This window comes from Corvus moneduloides, chromosome 1 (genome assembly GCF_009650955.1).
Source record: "Corvus moneduloides isolate bCorMon1 chromosome 1, bCorMon1.pri, whole genome shotgun sequence".
NCBI lineage: Eukaryota > Metazoa > Chordata > Aves > Passeriformes > Corvidae > Corvus > Corvus moneduloides.
Window position 1 is genome coordinate 33,045,663 of NC_045476.1, and position 18,593 is coordinate 33,064,255.

General features: G+C 40.6%; 1 protein-coding gene across 2 annotated transcripts in view; it reads left to right on the forward strand.

The window, feature by feature from the left end:
- The first annotated feature begins 9,260 nt into the window (after positions 1-9,260).
- Positions 9,261-18,593, forward strand: part of PDCD6IP (programmed cell death 6 interacting protein) — a 30,467-nt gene continuing 21,134 nt past the window's right edge. For both annotated transcript variants that reach the window (XM_032104461.1, XM_032104462.1), the window contains exons 1-3: positions 9,261-9,597; positions 15,650-15,704; positions 17,449-17,518. In XM_032104461.1, coding sequence (XP_031960352.1) covers positions 9,392-9,597; positions 15,650-15,704; positions 17,449-17,518 — 331 coding nt within the window. In that variant the 5' untranslated portion in view covers positions 9,261-9,391. The remainder of the gene's footprint in view (positions 9,598-15,649; positions 15,705-17,448; positions 17,519-18,593) is intronic.

The following is an 18,593-nucleotide window of genomic DNA, read 5'->3' on the forward strand; positions in this document are numbered from 1 at the left end:
GTGTATGTCACCACGTCTGTATCTGAAAGGAGAGGAAACGGTGCTAAGTACCTAAGCCTACCAACATACTAGTTTAAAAGGAACACAACACTGTAGTTTATACATCAGTCTGAATGGAAATTGCATGTACAAATCAGCTGAATGTCAGATTCTTCAGAAGAAAATACCACTTAAGAAACGAATCACAAAAATTTCAGTCTGTGTATATGACACCAAGAACTTTCTGGACCTGCAGAGGGAATCCATAAAGTATTAGGGATAAACTCATGAGCTTGTAAAATATAATTTGCATTATAAATTCCTTACAGTAATGTTTACATAATGGCATTAGTCAAGCCCTGTCCAGCTACTTTATGCCAGTATGAATCATATATGATAAATGGTGCACTGAAATCTGCCCTAATGTATGTAACTTTTGCAAAGGTATTGACTGAAGTGCAGTGTCATACCACAAACTGGCTAAGCCAGTGTCTCTCAAACTCTCATCTTCAATGTCTGAGTCAGACTATGGGAGGTCCTGTGGATATCCTACAACAATTAGAAACAATATGAGCCACAGTTATCTCCCTTGATGGAAAAAAAATTAGAAAAAGGCATGTATTGTAAAAATGCTCTTCATCAACTCATTCTTTCCTTCCACTTTTTGTTCAAAAGCGCACTACTGATGCTGCATTTTGTTGCCTGCTTGCCCCACCTACATTTTTATGCAGCCAGGAGAATGATGAAAGAGAAGACTAAACAACATTTTTTGCATCTTATTTTTTTGCAGACTGCACTAGCACAAGTTTGTCTATAATTTCTCCTTTGAACATTGCCAAGCAAGCGAATCCTCTGGCAGTGTGGTCAGCAAATCCTGTTGCCATTTCTTTATCCCCAGATTTTTGTGGTCAAACCAAACTTTTCAGAAGAGCTGCCTGTACTGGCATTTGTTACATTATGTAACAGAAAAACTTTGTTCCATTCATTATGTTTGGAATGTGTAAGATAAAAACCTCATAATATGGACAGGTTTAACAGTAGGACATGAGGATCTTCACAGCCTTCAGAAGTTATTAGAGGTGGCTCTTTGTAAACCCATCAGTATGTGTGTTAAGGAGATATTTTAACCTGGGAAAAGTCATAAACTCCTCCCTGTATGGACCATGAAACAACACTGAGCTCAGGGTCTTCCATCTTTTGTTTGATCTGCCCATTTTTTTGTAAGGTCTCAGACAGTTGTGCACCAGAGTATGCTGTTTCTGGAGAATAATGACCACAGCTGTGCTTCCTGGACCATGCTCCTGGGGAATGATTCATTCAATTCTGACATTTGAAGGAGGAACTTTGAACTGACAGCTTTTAAATCAGGTCCTTGCTTTCCTCTTTGCATGCTTGTCATCCCCCTTGAACCTAAAATTAGGCCTTGGCCCCTGTTGTCATCTCCTAGTACCTTCCAGCAGTGTGATTCTGCTCTGTTCAGAGCAGAATGACAAATTCTTTCTCCTGACTGGAAAGTGCTTTCACATAATAGATTCCAATCTATGTAGAAGATTCCATGTACGCAGTGACAGTGGCAATATGCACAGATGTGGATATGGAGAATCGGCCCACAAGAGCATGCTAAAAAGTATGTCTGGCTTTTGGTTCACCTTGGTTCAAAACCCCTCAACACCACTTTACTGAGTGGGAAGAGCACATTCCGTATCTGAATTAGTGAGTAGGTGGCAAATAACCTGGCAGTGAGCAAAGAGCTGAGCTGCCTGTTCGGGCAGCAACTGCTCACAGGCACAGGAGTAGAGGCACATCCCCCGTGCCAAAGGGCAGATGTTTCCCACCCCACATGCGAGCAACATGCTCGTCTCTGTTGGGGCACAAGCACACAGCCCATAAGAGGGACAAAGTTTATTTTGATGTCTTCTCAAAAAATGCAGTAAAGGAGTTCTAGATAATTGAACAGAAACTTATAGGCTCTTCCCCATGTGAAATGCTGAAAATAAAAACTTCGCTGCCAATAGAGAGGATTACATAGTGGTGTGAACCTCTCACCTGCTATATGAAGCATCAGTTAAATGACAGAACTGAATTTCAGCTGTGATTTTTAGGGAAATTTACCAAGTGGAGGTATTTCTGTTGGGAACTTTTTTACTGTCCTGCTTGTTCCAGGTAGCAAGAAGTGATGTCTCTGTACTAGCAAGCGTTATGCTGCATAATGACTGACTACCTAATTTCCTACCTCCATCCAGACATTGCAAACTATGTAAAATTATTTCTATTTGAATATTTTATAAGCTATTTCAGAATAGAAAATACTGTTGAAGTGCCTGCTACATCAATGATGACTTAGAAAGGATCTTCCAAAATTCAACCCGATTTAATTTCTTCCATATCTTTAATGTAATATACCTAGAAGTCTTCAATTTATACAAGCAGTTTTCAAGCCAAGCTTTATTGTAGTGTAATAAACAGGAAAAGGTATTTTTCTTGCATTGAATATACAGGCAAAACCAATAAAAAATTTAATTCCATATTGTAAAATACCAGCAAAAGACATATATTATTTTCTGCCTCTTTGAAGGCTACTCTGTCCTTTATTTCAAAAAGTATTTGGATTGAATTGATGACATAGTTGAACAGAATTCTTTTTAAGATATAAAATACAATGCTTTAAATAGGGCAAGCAATGTTTTAAAGTAAATAAAATGAAGCTGTTGCTTTAGGTATACCCTAATGTGCAATAATTAAGAGATTCAAAGTTACCCAACTATCTTTCATCTATTTTGTTACTTTCCATTATTGATGTTTGCATTATTTAGTAATACAGAATTTAAGTGAAAACTTTCTGACCTTCAGATCTTAAGGGCTAGCTTAATCACAGCTTGTAAGAGCAATTTGTAAAATAAAAAACTCTTCTCTCTTCCAGAATGAATAAAGAATCATATATTTAAATTCAGTTGTTTATTACTTTAAAATTAGAAGAAATAAAAACACAGCATAGTTAGGGGAAGGCTGTATTTCAAAACTCTTCTATTTCACGGTCATTAATCCTTTCTTCTTTAAACATTTAATTAAAGATATGATAACATTAGAACCCTACCTGTCTCCTGTTGAGGCTTCTGAAATCCTATGACACTTCAAGGAAATGTTCATAGCAAGAATAAGTGCAGAGTAAGGCAAAATTTAGTCCATTATCAAAAAAAGCAGACGTTTGATTTTTCATCTGCTTTTAATGCAATATAGCAGGTACTTTGTTTCCCATTCCTAAGGGTAAAAATTATTTAAAACTCTGTACTTTTTATATGTAAAGTAGAATTAATGATTTAGTAAGTAACATCAATGGTACAACACTGAACAAAAGTAGAGCAAACCTTTTTTTTGTTTCAACAAACTCAGAATTACAGAATCTTAGAATGGCTTGGATCAGAAGGGACCTTAAGGATCATCTTGTTCCAACCCCCCCCTGCCATGGGCAGGGACACCTTCCACTAGAGCTGGTTGCTTGAAACCCCATCCAGCCTGGAAGGCTCTGAACTTTTTTCCAACAGCCCACCATAAACATTGCAATTAAATCTGTTGATTACAGATTTTTCATGCCAAAATCTCAGTCACACAATCATGCATGACTTTGGATTTTTTGGAAACTTATATGCAACATTGGGTTCAGTAAATAGCTGTAATCAGTGTAATCTGCCCAGGATTAAATTACAATGAGATTCTGTATTACATCCACTTCTTATGCACAGTTGCCCCATTACCAATAGATGGGAAACAGGGCATGAAATTATATCCTCACAAATGCTCTCATTCAGAGTAGAAGTGGCCATTTTGGGGGCTACTACTAAAAATCACCTGATTTGTATCAGTAAATCTATAGCACTGCACATTTATGGTTTGCTTTCTTTAAGGACAATTACCTCTGTAATCATTGTCTCGTGTATCTGGAGATAGAGCATGACTGCACCCTAATATACAGCATACAGTACTATGTTAATGTAGCTAATTAGCAAGCACTTTTATCCAAGACATTGTGAAAAATCATTTCATATATTTGTATTCACAGATCTTGAACTAATTCTGATCTTCAGCTTTTGGGAAACAAGTTTTTATAGCGTTTCAGCTATTTCCTACTGAACTAGAAGATGCTGCTGTCTTCCACAAGCTCTTCTGCCTTGTAAATCTTCTTCAACCACAGTGATATGAATAGTCTAAGCAGTAAAAATAATAACATTTTTAATAGGATATATGAAAACACTCTAGCAATGCCTTGGTGCTTAATATGAAGACCCACTACTACAAACCATGATGTGAGACAGTGAAGAGCTGTTTGTTCTTGTTTCTGTTGTATATGATTAACAAGCACAGGCTCTATCATTATGTGATCAGTAATATGGCATATTTCTGAAGCCTGCTGAGACTTGAGGAAAATTCTAGGCTGTGCTGTAATCGACCTAATAGCTAATATTCTTGTAGGCATTTATGGAAAATATTGCACTAATGCTGGTTGGAGTCCCTGTTTGCTTGGCTCTAGTTCTTCTACAATCATCATGGAATCATAGAATGGTTTGGGCTGGAAAGGACCTTAAAACTGATCCAGTTCTAGCTCCCCTGTCATGGGCCGGGACACCTTCCACAAGACCAGGTAGCTCCAAGCCCCGTTCAACCTGACCTTGAACACTGCTGGGGATGGGGCAACCACAGCTTCTCTGGGTAACCTGTTCTAGTGTCTCATCACCCTCATAGTAAAGAATTTTTTCCTAATATCTAATCTAAATCTACTCTCTGTCAGTTTAAAGCCATTACCCCTTGTACTGTCACCGTATGTCCTTGCTGAATGTCCTTCTCCATCTCTCTTGTACCCCTTAGGTACAGAAAGTGCTCTAAGGTCTCCTTGGAGCCTTTTCTTCTTCAGGATGAATAAACCAACCCTCTCAGCCTGTCTTCATAGGAGAGGTGCTGCAGCCCCCTCATCATCTCTGTGGCCTCCTCTGGACTTGCTCCAACAGGTCCATGATCTTCTTGTGTTGGGGGTCCCAGAGCTGGATGCAGCACTCTAGCTGGGCTCTCACCAGAGAAGAGTAGAGGGGCAGAATCCTCTCCCTCACCCTGCTGGCCTTGAGGCTAGTTTTGATGCAGCCCAAGGTGCGGTTGGCTTTCTCTGCTGCAAGCACACATTGCCAGCTCATGCTGAGCAACGCAGCAGATAAAATTATTTACCTAGGTCAACAATTTCCAGGTCTGGCATTATACCTTTCTATAAACATCTACAATATTTTTTTCCATGGCACTAAGCATGTGATGCTCTTCTGATTCTAGACCATTCTGCCAGCATCCTCTCCTCAAGCAAAAATCAGACATAGTCACTTACCTTTAGCTTGTGGCTGAAAGGCAACTTGGTTGTAATTGCCACTATACACAAGTTTGCCTACTCTAAGTAAGCGTACCAAAAGTATTGATTTAGACCTGTTTTCCCACTTCTCCAGCCTCTCACTTCTTCATTCTGACCTGTATCACACCTGGAATGTAGACTGAAGATGTGTTTTTCTTATTTAGCATTAGAACAGGAGTAGGATGACATACTGAGCATTCTTGTGATTGCAGCTCTGCAAGCACAGAGATAAGCATGGCCCCTGCCCAGCTGAGCTCACTATCAATGTATCTTCTGGTTCAGGTTTCTCCTCACATATCAGAAATACAAAACTCTCACAAATAAAAATTAAAATTGAGGAAATTAGGATTAATAATGCCTCTAAATTTTGAGACATAACATAAAGGAGTGTCAAATTTGAAGGAAATGGTAGGAATTCTTCCTCGTGCTTTTGATTATGGGATGCTAAGGAGAAATTTCACTCACAGGTCTTAAGAATTTTACAATTTCTTCTAAATGGATGATAGAATTATATGTGTTATTTAGATCAAATCAGATATACACCTTTTTTTCTGCACTCCCTCGTTTTGGTAACTGATGATAATCACCCCCGAAATTCATGGTCAAAAGATAATGGTGATAAAATACTTAGTCCTTACGCTATGTCACCAAAAATTTATGTTAGGAGTATCAAAATGGGATTGGATCTGAGTGATAACATAGAACTTTAGGCAAAAGGACCATCAGATTTAATGAAATGAACAATTAGCTGCCATATCACTTCCTTCGCTGATTTTTGATTTGTTTAGTATAACATCTCTTTGCCAATTAGTGCAATTGCTACAGGGCAATTCTTACGCTATGGGTAAAACAGCATGATCAAACTGTACAGAATAAAAATGGTTCTTTAGGAAAAGGAGGAAAGCTGGGGACATCTAATGGTCTACACTAAAATTAAATGCACCAGTGACCATGGTAAGGCTTAAATATGGCTATAATGTGTTTATGCTGCATCCCTTTAAATATTTTAGGGGAACCTGTCTTAAAGTGGTTCCCTTAAATACTATCATAAATCTGTTGAAGAAGGAAGTATGGTCTGTTGTTTAAAGCACAGGACTCTGAGTCAGAAGATGTAGATTATGCCCCCTGTACTGATAACTACTGACTGTGGCTTCCTCAGCTTTAAATTGGGAAATAGTGCTTGACTAGTCAGAGGTAACAAGGAGACAAGTCATTAGTGTTTATAACATTGTAATTGTAATAATCAGAATAAAGCCTTCAGAGGAGCACTGACTTATTAAGAGATCTGTGGGAAAAAAGCAAATCACTTGTTTGAAGTTCTGGTAACTTGTTCTAAGACAAAGTGAAAAATTTCTGTGCTGTGTTGGTGGATGTTCAGGAATGCAGTGTCAGCCATTACCTTCATTAAGCAACAGCCATCTAAAGGTCACTGTGGCTCTGAAGTAGGACTATGATCTCATAGCTGCAGTTTTTGCCCTTCCCTGTTCACACCCTTTCCGTGTTTATGAGTGTTATGCTGGAAGGTATTGATGGCTTCCATCTTCCATACATAGGCAGCCACATATCTTGTAATGATGCGTAGGCTAACTGCACTCCAAAAGGTCTTGATACTGGAAACTGCCCAGAGTATATCTTAAGATAGATAAGAATGCAATGCAAGCTTACGTGGGAGCTGGTTTCCCCTGAACAGGAAAGTACACCCAGTGCAAGGCTAACTCAAGCTAAGAGACCAAACGCTTGCAAGTGTATGTGGGCAATAAAACCTTGGGGGAAAACAAGGACTGAGGAACTCATGCACCCAGAAATGGGTATGGCACGACTGCCTACTTTTTGTAATCGTTGTAGGATAAAAATACTTTTTTAAAATGTAAAATTAAGTCAACTACAGCTTGGTTTTGATTGAGCTGGGGGTTTACTCGGTGCAGGGGTGCAGGAGTGCAGGAGCACACCCAGGAACTGTTAACATATATCACTATATGACTATAGACTATATAACATACAGTCACTTCTTGTGACTACAGCAAAGGTTTGTAACAGAAGCAATCTGGCAGAGCTCTGAAGGGTACCCACTTGGGTCCCACTGAAGGTGACTGGATGCAGCAGAACGAGGACAACTCTGTCACCCCCTTCCCTATGCCTGTGCCTGGGAAGGCCTGGCTGCTGTTGCCACAGCATCTTTGGATTGCACACAGAAACATTTAATACTGGACAAGCTGCCCCTCCCAGTGGTGACAGGAGTGATTAAGACTGATTTCCCAGGCTCTACCCTTTTCCTTTTACGCCACACTTTAGTTGTTCATGAGATGACAAAGACAGCTCCACTTAGTACAGAACACTTTCAGTATGGAGGGATCACCTGCTTTACAGTAAAACTCATGGTCTGCTACAACATGAGAACAAATATGTAATTTTAAAAGCACTTTTACTGTTCCTTTTTATGGTGTCGTTACCTGGTGGCTTATGTAATATGAAAATATCAGGCTTGGAGCCTTAGCTGTCTGGAACACGGGGAAGAAGAAAGGGAGAGATGAGCACATGGGCTGGATATTCCTCTTTGGTCCCCAGACCTGCCAGCCTGGCAGGCTGAGCACCGGTTTCACTTGTCTGAGCCATGCTGGGCTGAGTCAGCAGAAAGCAGGCGTGATGAGAACAGCTGATCCATGAGTACACAACACGTGAATCCGTTCCTTTTACTGCCAGTAGAGACATTTCCGCTTTTGCTACAGAGAAGCCATGTTTCACTTCATTTAAGGCAGCAACCCTTAGGGTAGGTTGAGATCAGGACCCTGTAAGGCATTACACCCCTGACTGCCGCACACCTTTCTCACGGCCACCGCTTTCACCACTGTGTCACAGCTTGTGTTTCCCGCTGGTGAGGTTTCCTCTTGCCACAGCTGAGCTTCATGGTCACATCTCGAGTGCTCGAGGTCGCTGCCTTCCTGGGGTCCCACCAGCTGTGCTGACCCTCCGACACCCAGGGGTTTATCTGGGGAGCACCATGCCCTTCTCCCCTCAGGCAGCTGTCCCAGGGATACCGAACCCGGCATCTCATAGCCTTAGAGGGGGGAATCATACTGAGTCCCTCAAGATTTGAGTCCCTCAAGGTTTGAATAAAGGATTGAATTAAATTTTGTGCTTTTTTGAAGTTTTTAATTAGTAGCTGTAGCTGGACAGGTATGATTAATTAATTGCATTGTGAGCATCATACGTGAGCCAAACTCTTTTTGGTGGTGCCCAGCAAGAGAGTGAGGAGCAATTGCCATAAACTAAAACACAAGAAGTTTCATGTCAACAGGAGGAAGAACTTCACATAAAGGCTGGCAGAGCACTGAACAGGCTGCCCAGAGAGGTCATAGAGTCTCTCCTCTGGAGACATTCCACACCCACCTGGACATGGTCCTATGTCACCTACTCTACGTGACTCTGCCTTGGCAGGAGGGTTGAACTAGATGGTCTCCCTTCCAATCCTAATGATCCTGTCATTCTGTTTGCACGCTTGGCTAACCTTTTGTTTTGAGGATAAGAGAGGATAATCCCAAAACGGTCTGTCCGCATAAGAGCCACCAGGAGTGAAGCCGGCAGAACTCAGCAGACCCCAGACTCAAATGGAGGGAAGAGCCGCGCCTGCGGATTAATTAGCACTAGAAGCGATAGCTATAACTAGCAAATAGGAATTTGAGTACTAATTAATAACAAAGTTATTTAATTTAGAACCAGTAGACGCTGATGCCTTTGTTAATATGTGTAAACACCGTAAAGTTTTGATGACCGGTGAGCCCGCCTTTCGAGGGTCAGCACCCGGCTCCTCGCTTGGCGCACCTCGCAGCTGCGCGCTCCCCTCAGGCGCCTCTCCCACATCCCTTCGCGCCCGGGGGCGGTGCCGGGACAGCGGCGCGGGAGGCGGGACAGGGCGCGCGCGTGCGCGGCGCTCCCGGAAGCGCGGCGGCGGCGGCGGACCGGGAAGGGGAGTCCGAGGTTGCGGCGAGGGGCGGTGGCGGCGGCTCTGCCCGCCCGGCGGCGGAGTCGGCCATGACGAACTTCATCTCGGTGCAGCTGAAGAAGGCCTCGGAGGTGGACTTGGCCAAGCCGCTGTGCAAGTTCATTCAGCAAAGCTACCCGGGCGCCGAGGCGCAGGCCGAGCACTGCCGCGCCGCCGAGGAGCTCAGCAGGCTCCGCAAGAGCGCGCTCGGCCGCCCGCTCGACAAGCATGAGAGCGCGCTGGAGACCCTCCTCAGGTAGGGGCTCCCCACCCCCGCCATCTCCCCCTTCCTCCATCTCCCACAGCCCTGATTCCCCGCGGGGCCCTGGCGGCAGCTCCGGGCCCTGGGCGTGGCGGAGCCGGAGCCAGGTGCGGGCGGGCCCAGGTGTGGGCGGCCTCTCCAGCCGGGAGAAAGCGGCCGGGGCTGCCGAGCCGGCTCCGGCGGCCTGTGGGATGCAGGCGCTCCGGCGCTCGGGTGTCCTGCCGCATCCCGGGGTGCGCCGCTCAGGTGTCGTGGGGTGTCACATGATGGCAGCGGAGGGAGAGGGACGCCTTGTCCCCATCAACAGTCCCTTCCCAGTGTTTGTGTCGTGCCAGTAGCTCTTAGATGTAGGTAGAAATTGTAAAGCCACAGAACATTAGGGGTTGGAAGAGAGCTTAAAGATCATCTAGTCCCAACCCCCCCCCCCGCCGTGGGCAGGGACACCTCCCCCTAGACCAGATTGCTCAAGGCCTTATCCAGTTTGGCCTTGAACAGTGTCAGGGCTGGGGCATCCACAGCCTCCCTGGGCAAGTCCCTTTGTCAGTGCCTTCCTTCCCTCACAGTAAGAAGTTTCTTCTAATGTAAATTTCCCGTCTTCCAATTTGTACCCACGACACACCATTTTGCTTTCCATGGAGAGTTGGTGTTTCTTTCTTTTCAGTGTTACATTTTGCTATTACAGCTTTCTTTTCACTTCCTGTTCAGTTTTGTGTGTGGGTTTGTTTTTGTATTTTGTTGTCAGCATGATTTCCTTTTGTTTTCTATGTTTAGCAGCTTCTTAATGTATTTGCAAAATCACATCCTTTCTTTTTTTCTCCTTAACACAGTTAGCTTGCTATCAGAAAGTTTAGTGGGGCCTCTGTGGTGCTGGAGTTATTGTAGTTTATCTGAGCAAAAGATTAATGTGTGCCTTTTGCCTGGTAATCTGCATTAAGCCTGCGTTAGGACTAACAGCTCCATCATCCTATCTCTCTAAAACACTTATGGATTGCAGTATTGAGAAGAAAGAGAAGGAGCTACTGGAGAGGGTCCAGAGGAGGGTCACAAAGATGATCAGGGGTCTGGATTATCTCTGTTATGAGGAGCTGGGCCTGTTTAATCTGGAGAAGACTGGAAAGGATGGTATTAGTGCACATAGATATATCTCAAAGGCGAGTTTTGAGAGGATGGTGCTGGTCCTTTCTCAGTGGTGCCCAGGGATAGAACGAGGAGCAGTGGCCCTAAGTTAAAATACAAGAAGTTGTACCTCAACACGAGAAAGAAATTTTTTATGTTAAAGGTGACAAAGCACGGAAACAGGTTGCCCAGGGAGGACGTGGAGTCTCCATTTCTGGAGGTGTTCAAAACCCACCTAACAAGTGCCTTGTTTAAGAGAAGGCAAGTTTTGTGAAATAAGTTACTGATGATTTTTGAGCTTATCAGCTCTTCAGTGGGTATTTGGGCTATAAAAGCTCTGACTCTACTGATTGTGTTTTACAGTAGCTTTGTGCTTTCTAGTTCTATTTCTGTCTATGACTCTGTATGCTTTTGAAGGTACTCGTGTTTATGCCTTTGAAGGTCAGGGAAATTGTAGCATCTATGAACTGAAAGAGGGACTTCGCTAGCCAAATTGAAAAGCATACTATTATGTTCCCTTGCATGCTGGAATTGAGCTTCCTTTTCTGAAGGTGCCAGTCAGGTTTGTAGTTAGGGTGAAGTCACACAATGTGGCTGGGCCAAACAGGGATTTCAGACAGAAACTAACAGTTGCTCTGCAGCACCGAAAGAAGGCAGCCTACTTTTCAGTTCTGATCCTTACACCTTTTCTGGAAGGCATAATGTAGGCATGGCATTCTGAGCAACTTAAATGAGTTCAGTGGAGGGTCAGATGAACATCAGAGCTGGTGCAAAATAAATAAAAGTAGTGTTGCGGAAAGCCAAGAGGCTGAGCAGGACCTCCCTGTTTCAGTGCCAGCAGATAAATAAATGAATTTATCCATAATATGCAACTTCACCTCAGGTTTTCCCTCTGAATAATCAAGGAAAACCACTTGTAATTGCATAATTACCAGCTTTGAGTCAATTCCATATGCAGTGATCTGTTCTCTTTGCTGGTGATCATCAGCAGATGAACTTAGCTGGCCCAGATACTGTTGCAGTAGACTGGAGCTGTTGAACGAAATGATGTAAACATGAGGTGATATCCCTCCTGTGCAGAAGTTCCTCTCTTAAAACAGCTGCATTTTTATTGTATTGCTTGAGAATATTTGTTCCTTTTATAGTGGAAGTGAGATAAGATGAAGGTCTGAATTAACTGTAAGTTATAGAAAATAAAACAATCAGATGTATATTTTCCTTTATTTCTAACAAGTTATTAATGTTTGGTCCATGTCTGACCATTTAAATTTGTTACAGTTGCTAGGAAGTAAGTTTGCTCTTACTCTGTAAGAATATTCTGACATATATTCTCTTAATTTTTCTGTAAGGCACAGTTATTTTAAAAAGTCAAACTGTCTGCACATCCAGAAGTTTGAAATATCCAGCTGAGATACACAAGTGCCTAAATGCCTTGTGTTTCCTCTGAAAATTTCCTTGCCTCTCCAACTTGCAGTGTTTTCCTGTTGGTATTTAAGACCAATACTCAGTCTTAACATTCAACTTCATTGAAATTAGAGTTTAAAACTGGTTTGTTGGTGAAGTAAGGTTAGAAGAACTAATTAGAACATGGCTACTCTTTGCATACTTCTACTTCCTTGTGGCTTTTTATAGACCATAATACCTAGTAGAGCATTGTAGACTATTTAACTGTTAAGAAATGAGGGCTTAGTCTTCTGCTAACTAATCTAGGATTTGTGTGTGATTCTGTAATTTGTAGCAGCCTTGTTTTTCTGAGTAGTCACTCTGGACTTTTTTTCTCTTATGGAAGAAATGGACTCAGTTGCAGCCACATTTCCTAGACAAGCACTGACCAGTAAAGCTTGAAAGTGTGTGGTGTGCTGTTGTTCAACGGCTGAGGGGAAAAATGCTTCTCTTGGAGAAGCATTTGAGATAGACTGTGCCCCTTCCCACTGGGAAAGACCTCAGCCTGCTTCCAAGCTTTCTTTGTTTTGAGAGAATCTGAGTGCTCTGAAGGTGATGTAGGTGAGCTTGGTACAGATGTTTCTGCTTAAATTCTGTCATAGCAGATTCAATTTAGTGGTGTTTTTCTTTTTTTTTTTTTCTTTTTTTTCTTCTTTTTTTTTTTTTTTTTTTTAGTTCTGAGTATAATTATAGCTTCAAGGGATTCCTTGCTTCCTCTAATATTAAAGATAGCCTGGACCTAATTTCCTTTTTCTGGAGATATAGAATACTGGTGCAAGTTTAATTGGTTTAATTTTGCTAACAACTCCTGCAGTTCTTTTTAAAAAAGAAAAAGGGGAAAAAGAAGGGGGGTGGGGGCAATGCATGGTTTTATTTTGAATGCTCAAATTCTCTTAGGGCTGAAAGTTGCTCTTCAAGATAAGAACCAGAGTCCTGAACTCACAGCCAGAAACCACAACTGCAAAGACAGATCTTTGGTCTTTTTGATGTTCTTTTGAAGGAGATTTTTCTTTATCATGCTTTGGAGGAGGCACAATATTTGAGTTTCTTTATGCAATACATATATTTTAGTTAAATTCTAATTTAAGCCTTGACTTCCTGCTCATTTGATGGCTGTTTTTTACTAGCATTTAGGAGTGTATAATACCTGTTTTGATGAGAGATTGCTGTATTTTGAGCACTAGATCTGCTTTGCTGACATGTGCCCCTTCCCCCCCCCCCCCTTTTGCTGCTGTAGTTGTAGTTCCTCACTGGCCCAGCCAAACGCAGCACTCCTCTGTGTTGTGCCTTGTGTTCTTTGTATCTTGATAGTTTAAATTACTGTAAATTTAGTTTTAAATTACACCTTTATGTTTACCCTCATCTTTTGTGTGTAACTGAGTTGTGCATCCATTGTGGCTTTTCCTTCTGTAGTTACTTTCTGGTTTTGTAAAGACAGTTTGGTGCTGTTCTGTGGTTAACATCTTCATTTACCATTTCAATATATTTAGTTTTATGTGTACCGTTATATTTATACCATTTATATTTATAAAACTAAAAAACTTGACATGGTTGTGTTCTGGGATTTTTTTTGTCGGCAGAGTTTTAAAGAGCTCTTAAATCTTGAGTATAATTTCAAGTTCTCCAATAAGAAGAAATAACATCCCATGCTTAAAATAGTAAAGAAAACGGTAGTATAAATTCTGAACTTGTTTAAAACCAACCAAACAAAAAGTCCTATTTAAGAGGGCTATACACCTCTCTGGCTTATTTTGTCAGTGGTTATGTTGACATACAAAGAGTGGTCTGTTTGCAATGAGCCAAGGCTTGGGCACACCCAGCTTCACAAGGACATTTGACAAGCTTTGCTCCTTTACTCCATCCTCATGGCAGATGAGGACAGTGTAATCGTGGAATGTGGGAAGACAGCTTGGCTTTAGTGGTGGCTTTTGGTTAACAAATTAAATTGAGTCAAGAGGAGACAGCACGCAAAGTCTCCTTTTCTTTGTGATACTATGTGAAAATAAGTGCTGAGACCAGATGAAGGTAATGAAGGAAGTATATTTAAATATATAGGTTGCAGTGATCTTTCAGGGCTGGTTATTGTTTTTAACTATACCTTTCACATACTTGGTAAGTTGTTTAATCTTGATTAAACTGCCATCACAGTAAATATCTGCAGAATTTTTTTTTTTTAACCTGACAAGCAATTTCTTTCAACTCAATTATTACTCGAAGTCCTGTTGTTGTTGCAGATTATTGTCGTTTTTGATATGGCTTAGTATATTGTGTCTTAAATTGCAGTGGCTCAGTTGAAGTCAGAAACCTGTAGTGTTATGTACATTGGCAGATATAATTAACTGAAGAATACGCTAACACTATTTTTATTCTATATGAGTTTTGAAAATTCTTCTTGAATTTTTAAACAAATGTTATTGTCTGTACAACACAGGTCTCGTACACGCATCTCATGCCTATGTCTGTTGTGATCAGTATTTAATAGTGTAAGGAACTGGGAACAATCTTAGTCCTGTTTCACAGACTGTGAAAGCCATTACTGCAAGGTGTTTTGTGTGCTGGGAATATAAATTCTTTATGAAAGAATTTGACCAATATAATGTTGAGCATATACCAGTATGGCCAGTGCTACAGAAGTCTGTAGGAAACGGGCTTCACATGTTATGTGTTCTTAGCAGTTTAAAGGTTTCACATTCTGCATCCAGCCTGTCATGTTTAACAAGTGGTGCAGGTGTAGGGCATCACTCAGGAAAACTTTGAATTCCTTACTGTTGCCTGGATAGATTGTGTGAGGGACTATGCTATACTCACTATATTATCTTCCTGGCATCCTTTCCTAAACATCTTCCACTGTGACTAGACAAAATATTGGCACAGAGGAATTGTGGGTTTAATTCACTGTGACTACTAGAATATATTCCAATGAAAAATAAGTTTACAACTAAAGAATTTTATCAAGGATTAGTCTCTCCAGTTGGTACAGAGGCCTCTATTGCAACTGGCCTCTATTTCAAAGACACTGAAATTGGGTTACAATGTTCAGATCAAGAGAGTACAGTGTAGCATGTTAATATTATGTTAAATGCTGTACTTAATTTACTTTTGCAGCGTGACTTAATGTATTCATTGTCTGCCGGTATGTATACAGGGACTCCTTTGCATGATACTCTTTTCTAATCCACTAGGTAGTGATGTCTGGGTCAGCTTTGTCTGTGATACTGTTTTACTTCTGATTGAGACAGGGTTCCCATGTTTTCTGTGAAAAGCTACCTCCTGTTGAACTTGTTCCTCTACTGAAAAAATTCCTTTACATAGAAATTCTGTCTGTCCTGCAAATCCTTCATTACTACAAATGAGCTTCTCAACCTACTTGTGTGTAGGATTTTTGTGCCCTTTTCCCTGCCTTACAAGACAGTTTAATAAACCAAAATTATTAATTTCATTTGTCTAATATCTCTGTGTTCCTTTCCTTTTTTTTTTTTTTTTGTAGATACTATGATCAGCTGTGTTCCATTGAACCAAAGTTTCCATTCTCTGAAAATCAGGTGAGAAAACTTACCAAACCAGTAAACTGAATCCTGGCACCTACAATGTATGACTTCCAAGCCTGTACCTAATCGTCTAATGAGTACTTTTATTGAACAAGACATCTAATCTCTTTGAGCCTTATTTTCCTAATCTCTGTGCGTTTTCTAGTCGGTGCTCACATACAGTCTATGCTGACACTTCACCTCTAGTGGCCATAGTTTTCTTTGTTTTACAGCTTGAGAAACATTTTGGTTTTGGCTAGTGATCACTGTGGTCTAGGGCAGAAGGAGTTGGCCTGTGCTGATTCCTCTTCAACTCTCTGCTTTCCAAGAAGTCTATTTCATACTGTGTTTTAAAGGCTTTTAAATTCATGATTTTTATGGGAAAACCTAAAGAAATGGATGGAATACGATCTTTGTTTTTTGAAGCAGGACAGATGTTTCATTCACAACAGTTAACAGAATAATCCATTTAAGAGCTTATCGCTTTATTCCTGCCTCTGCATGACATAGTTTTTGTATAGGTATGGTGTCCATTAGGGTTTGGGGTTTTTTCCCTACCATATTTCTTTAGAATCATGTTTCTTCAGAGAAATTCAGCTGTATCTATTGAATGCTTCTGCAGGTAGAGACTGGAATAGATCTGTAGGCTCCTGTGTTTTGTTGGGAAAAGGTGTGGGTTTTCTTTCAATGTGTTTACAAATGTTACAGAATTTATATTTCTTTATCAAATCATCAGATCATAGTTAAATGGTAATATTATGATTAAAAGGAAAAATTTCTTTCAGTCTGACAGGTTATACGTAATTTTAATCTAACTTCTAAGTGAGTTTTGTGTGTAGCTGCATTCACTTGCAGCCAAGAACATTGGTTTTCAGTGAGCAAGTGTTTTGCTATGGTAATCTATAGACCTTGAGACAAGGAAAACTGGAAAACTTAGCAAGATTTGCATGTCTATAAACTCTTCAAGGGAAGAAGTAGTCAGTGGAAGCAGCAATGCAGCTGGGGACCAGAACACCCTGCACTAGCATTGCTGCTAGAGGAAAATACACTATCAAGCAGTACTGTTGCTCTTTCTGACGTAATTCTCTCCAAGCACTTCAAACTGAGGAAGTCTGCCATCTTTTCTGGTTTGATACCAGTTGCCTACAATTACTTGATCAGCTGAAGAAGGAATCAAATTGTGGAACCTGAAAGATTCTGTGAAGTATTTGCATTGCCTCTGAAGTATATGCTGGAAGTATGAATAAAACACACTGTTTCTAGCTGCATTCTCTTTCCTGAGGGTATTCCTGATAATGCTGCTATTGAATTCACTCATAACAATGAGTGGATTTTGGTGTTGCACAACAGATCTGAATACGCTGGTAATTTGGCACATTGGAAACTGCCTGGTTGGGTGGTTTAATTAAAATCTGATTATACCAACCCATCAGATGTACTGGGAGAGGAGTATCTTGTTTGGAAACAAATTTATCTGGTGCTCAGAATAGGAACAGAGCTGAAAGATAATTCTGAGAATTTCTGTCTTGTCTACTTGAAATGTTTTGAGCAACCTAACAGGAAGGTAAAAAGGTAGAATAATTTTTGTTTTGAATACCTGTTGATTTCCTGAAACTTTGAGAATGTTTGCAATGTTGCAAGTGAATGAAAGACTTTATGAAATTAGAATATAAGGGCTAAATCCATAAATTTGGGATATTTTAAGATGATTTCATATTTGATTTTAGGAATAAAGATCTTTCTTTTTCACAACTTCCAGGTCTGTGTAACATTTACGTGGAAAGATGCTTTTGATAAAGGATCACTTTTTGGAGGATCTGCCAAACTGGGTATGTGAATGTACCAAAAAACCAAGTATTAATGATACTAAACCTTGAGAATATTTTTACATAGTGGAATTAATAGTCTTTCTAGCATTCTCAACACAGCTTTCAAATGAGTTCAACTATATTGGTAACAAATTAATCACTTCAACATTGATAATGAACAAATGAGCACCATGCAAAGAATTTTTATAAAATTGAGATTTAATATTAGATTTCCAGAGGCCCAAATAGATGCGCAGTCTGATAGTAGTTGTACTATCTGCTTCTCCGACTTTTTCTGGGAGTAACTCTATTAAGATTCAGTAGATTTTGGGTGATGCAGCTCTTCCTGTTCTAAATGAGTAAGATCATTATGAAGTGTGCTTATGAGTGAGTCCCCTCCAGAAGTGGAGTGATGGTAGCTGGCTTCAGTAACCTAGTCTTGATACTACATTTTGTTCAAGAGAATAGAATTATTTGCCTGTGCTCAGAAATTACCCTTCTATCACTTCTTTTAAAAACATTTTCCTACAGATTTGAACACTTGAAAAGAAAAAAAATTGTATTTTTTCCCTGAAAACATAATGAGTCTGATTTGTTTTAGTCATATGGGACAAGTCTGCACTACAAAATCAGGGTCATGAAATGGATTTGGGACACTTGCCAATAGAGAAGTAAGACTAAATCCTTTTGAGTAAGTGAGCAGCGGTTCAGTTGTGTGACATCACTCTTTAGTATTTCTATTTGTACCTAAATGTTCATCATGATTAGTATTGCAAGATGACCATTGCAATTTTGAAGTTCCAGACAAAGCCTGAAGAAAATGTTTGAACCTTCCTGTGTTTTTATGAAAGTTTTTGCTGCCTTTATACAGCAGCAACTCCTCTTAGCAACTACTGGAAGTCTTTGCAGTTTTGTGTGTTCTGAATACACATGCTAACAGCTGTGATTGTTATGTATATATACAACATGTATATGTATGTATATAACTATATGTGTAACAATATACCACATACCTATGCATGCTCAGATGATCCTTGCTTTCTGTTCCAACTGTTATAAGAAGTCCTGGGTAATTGGAGACCTTCCTGAAGATCTC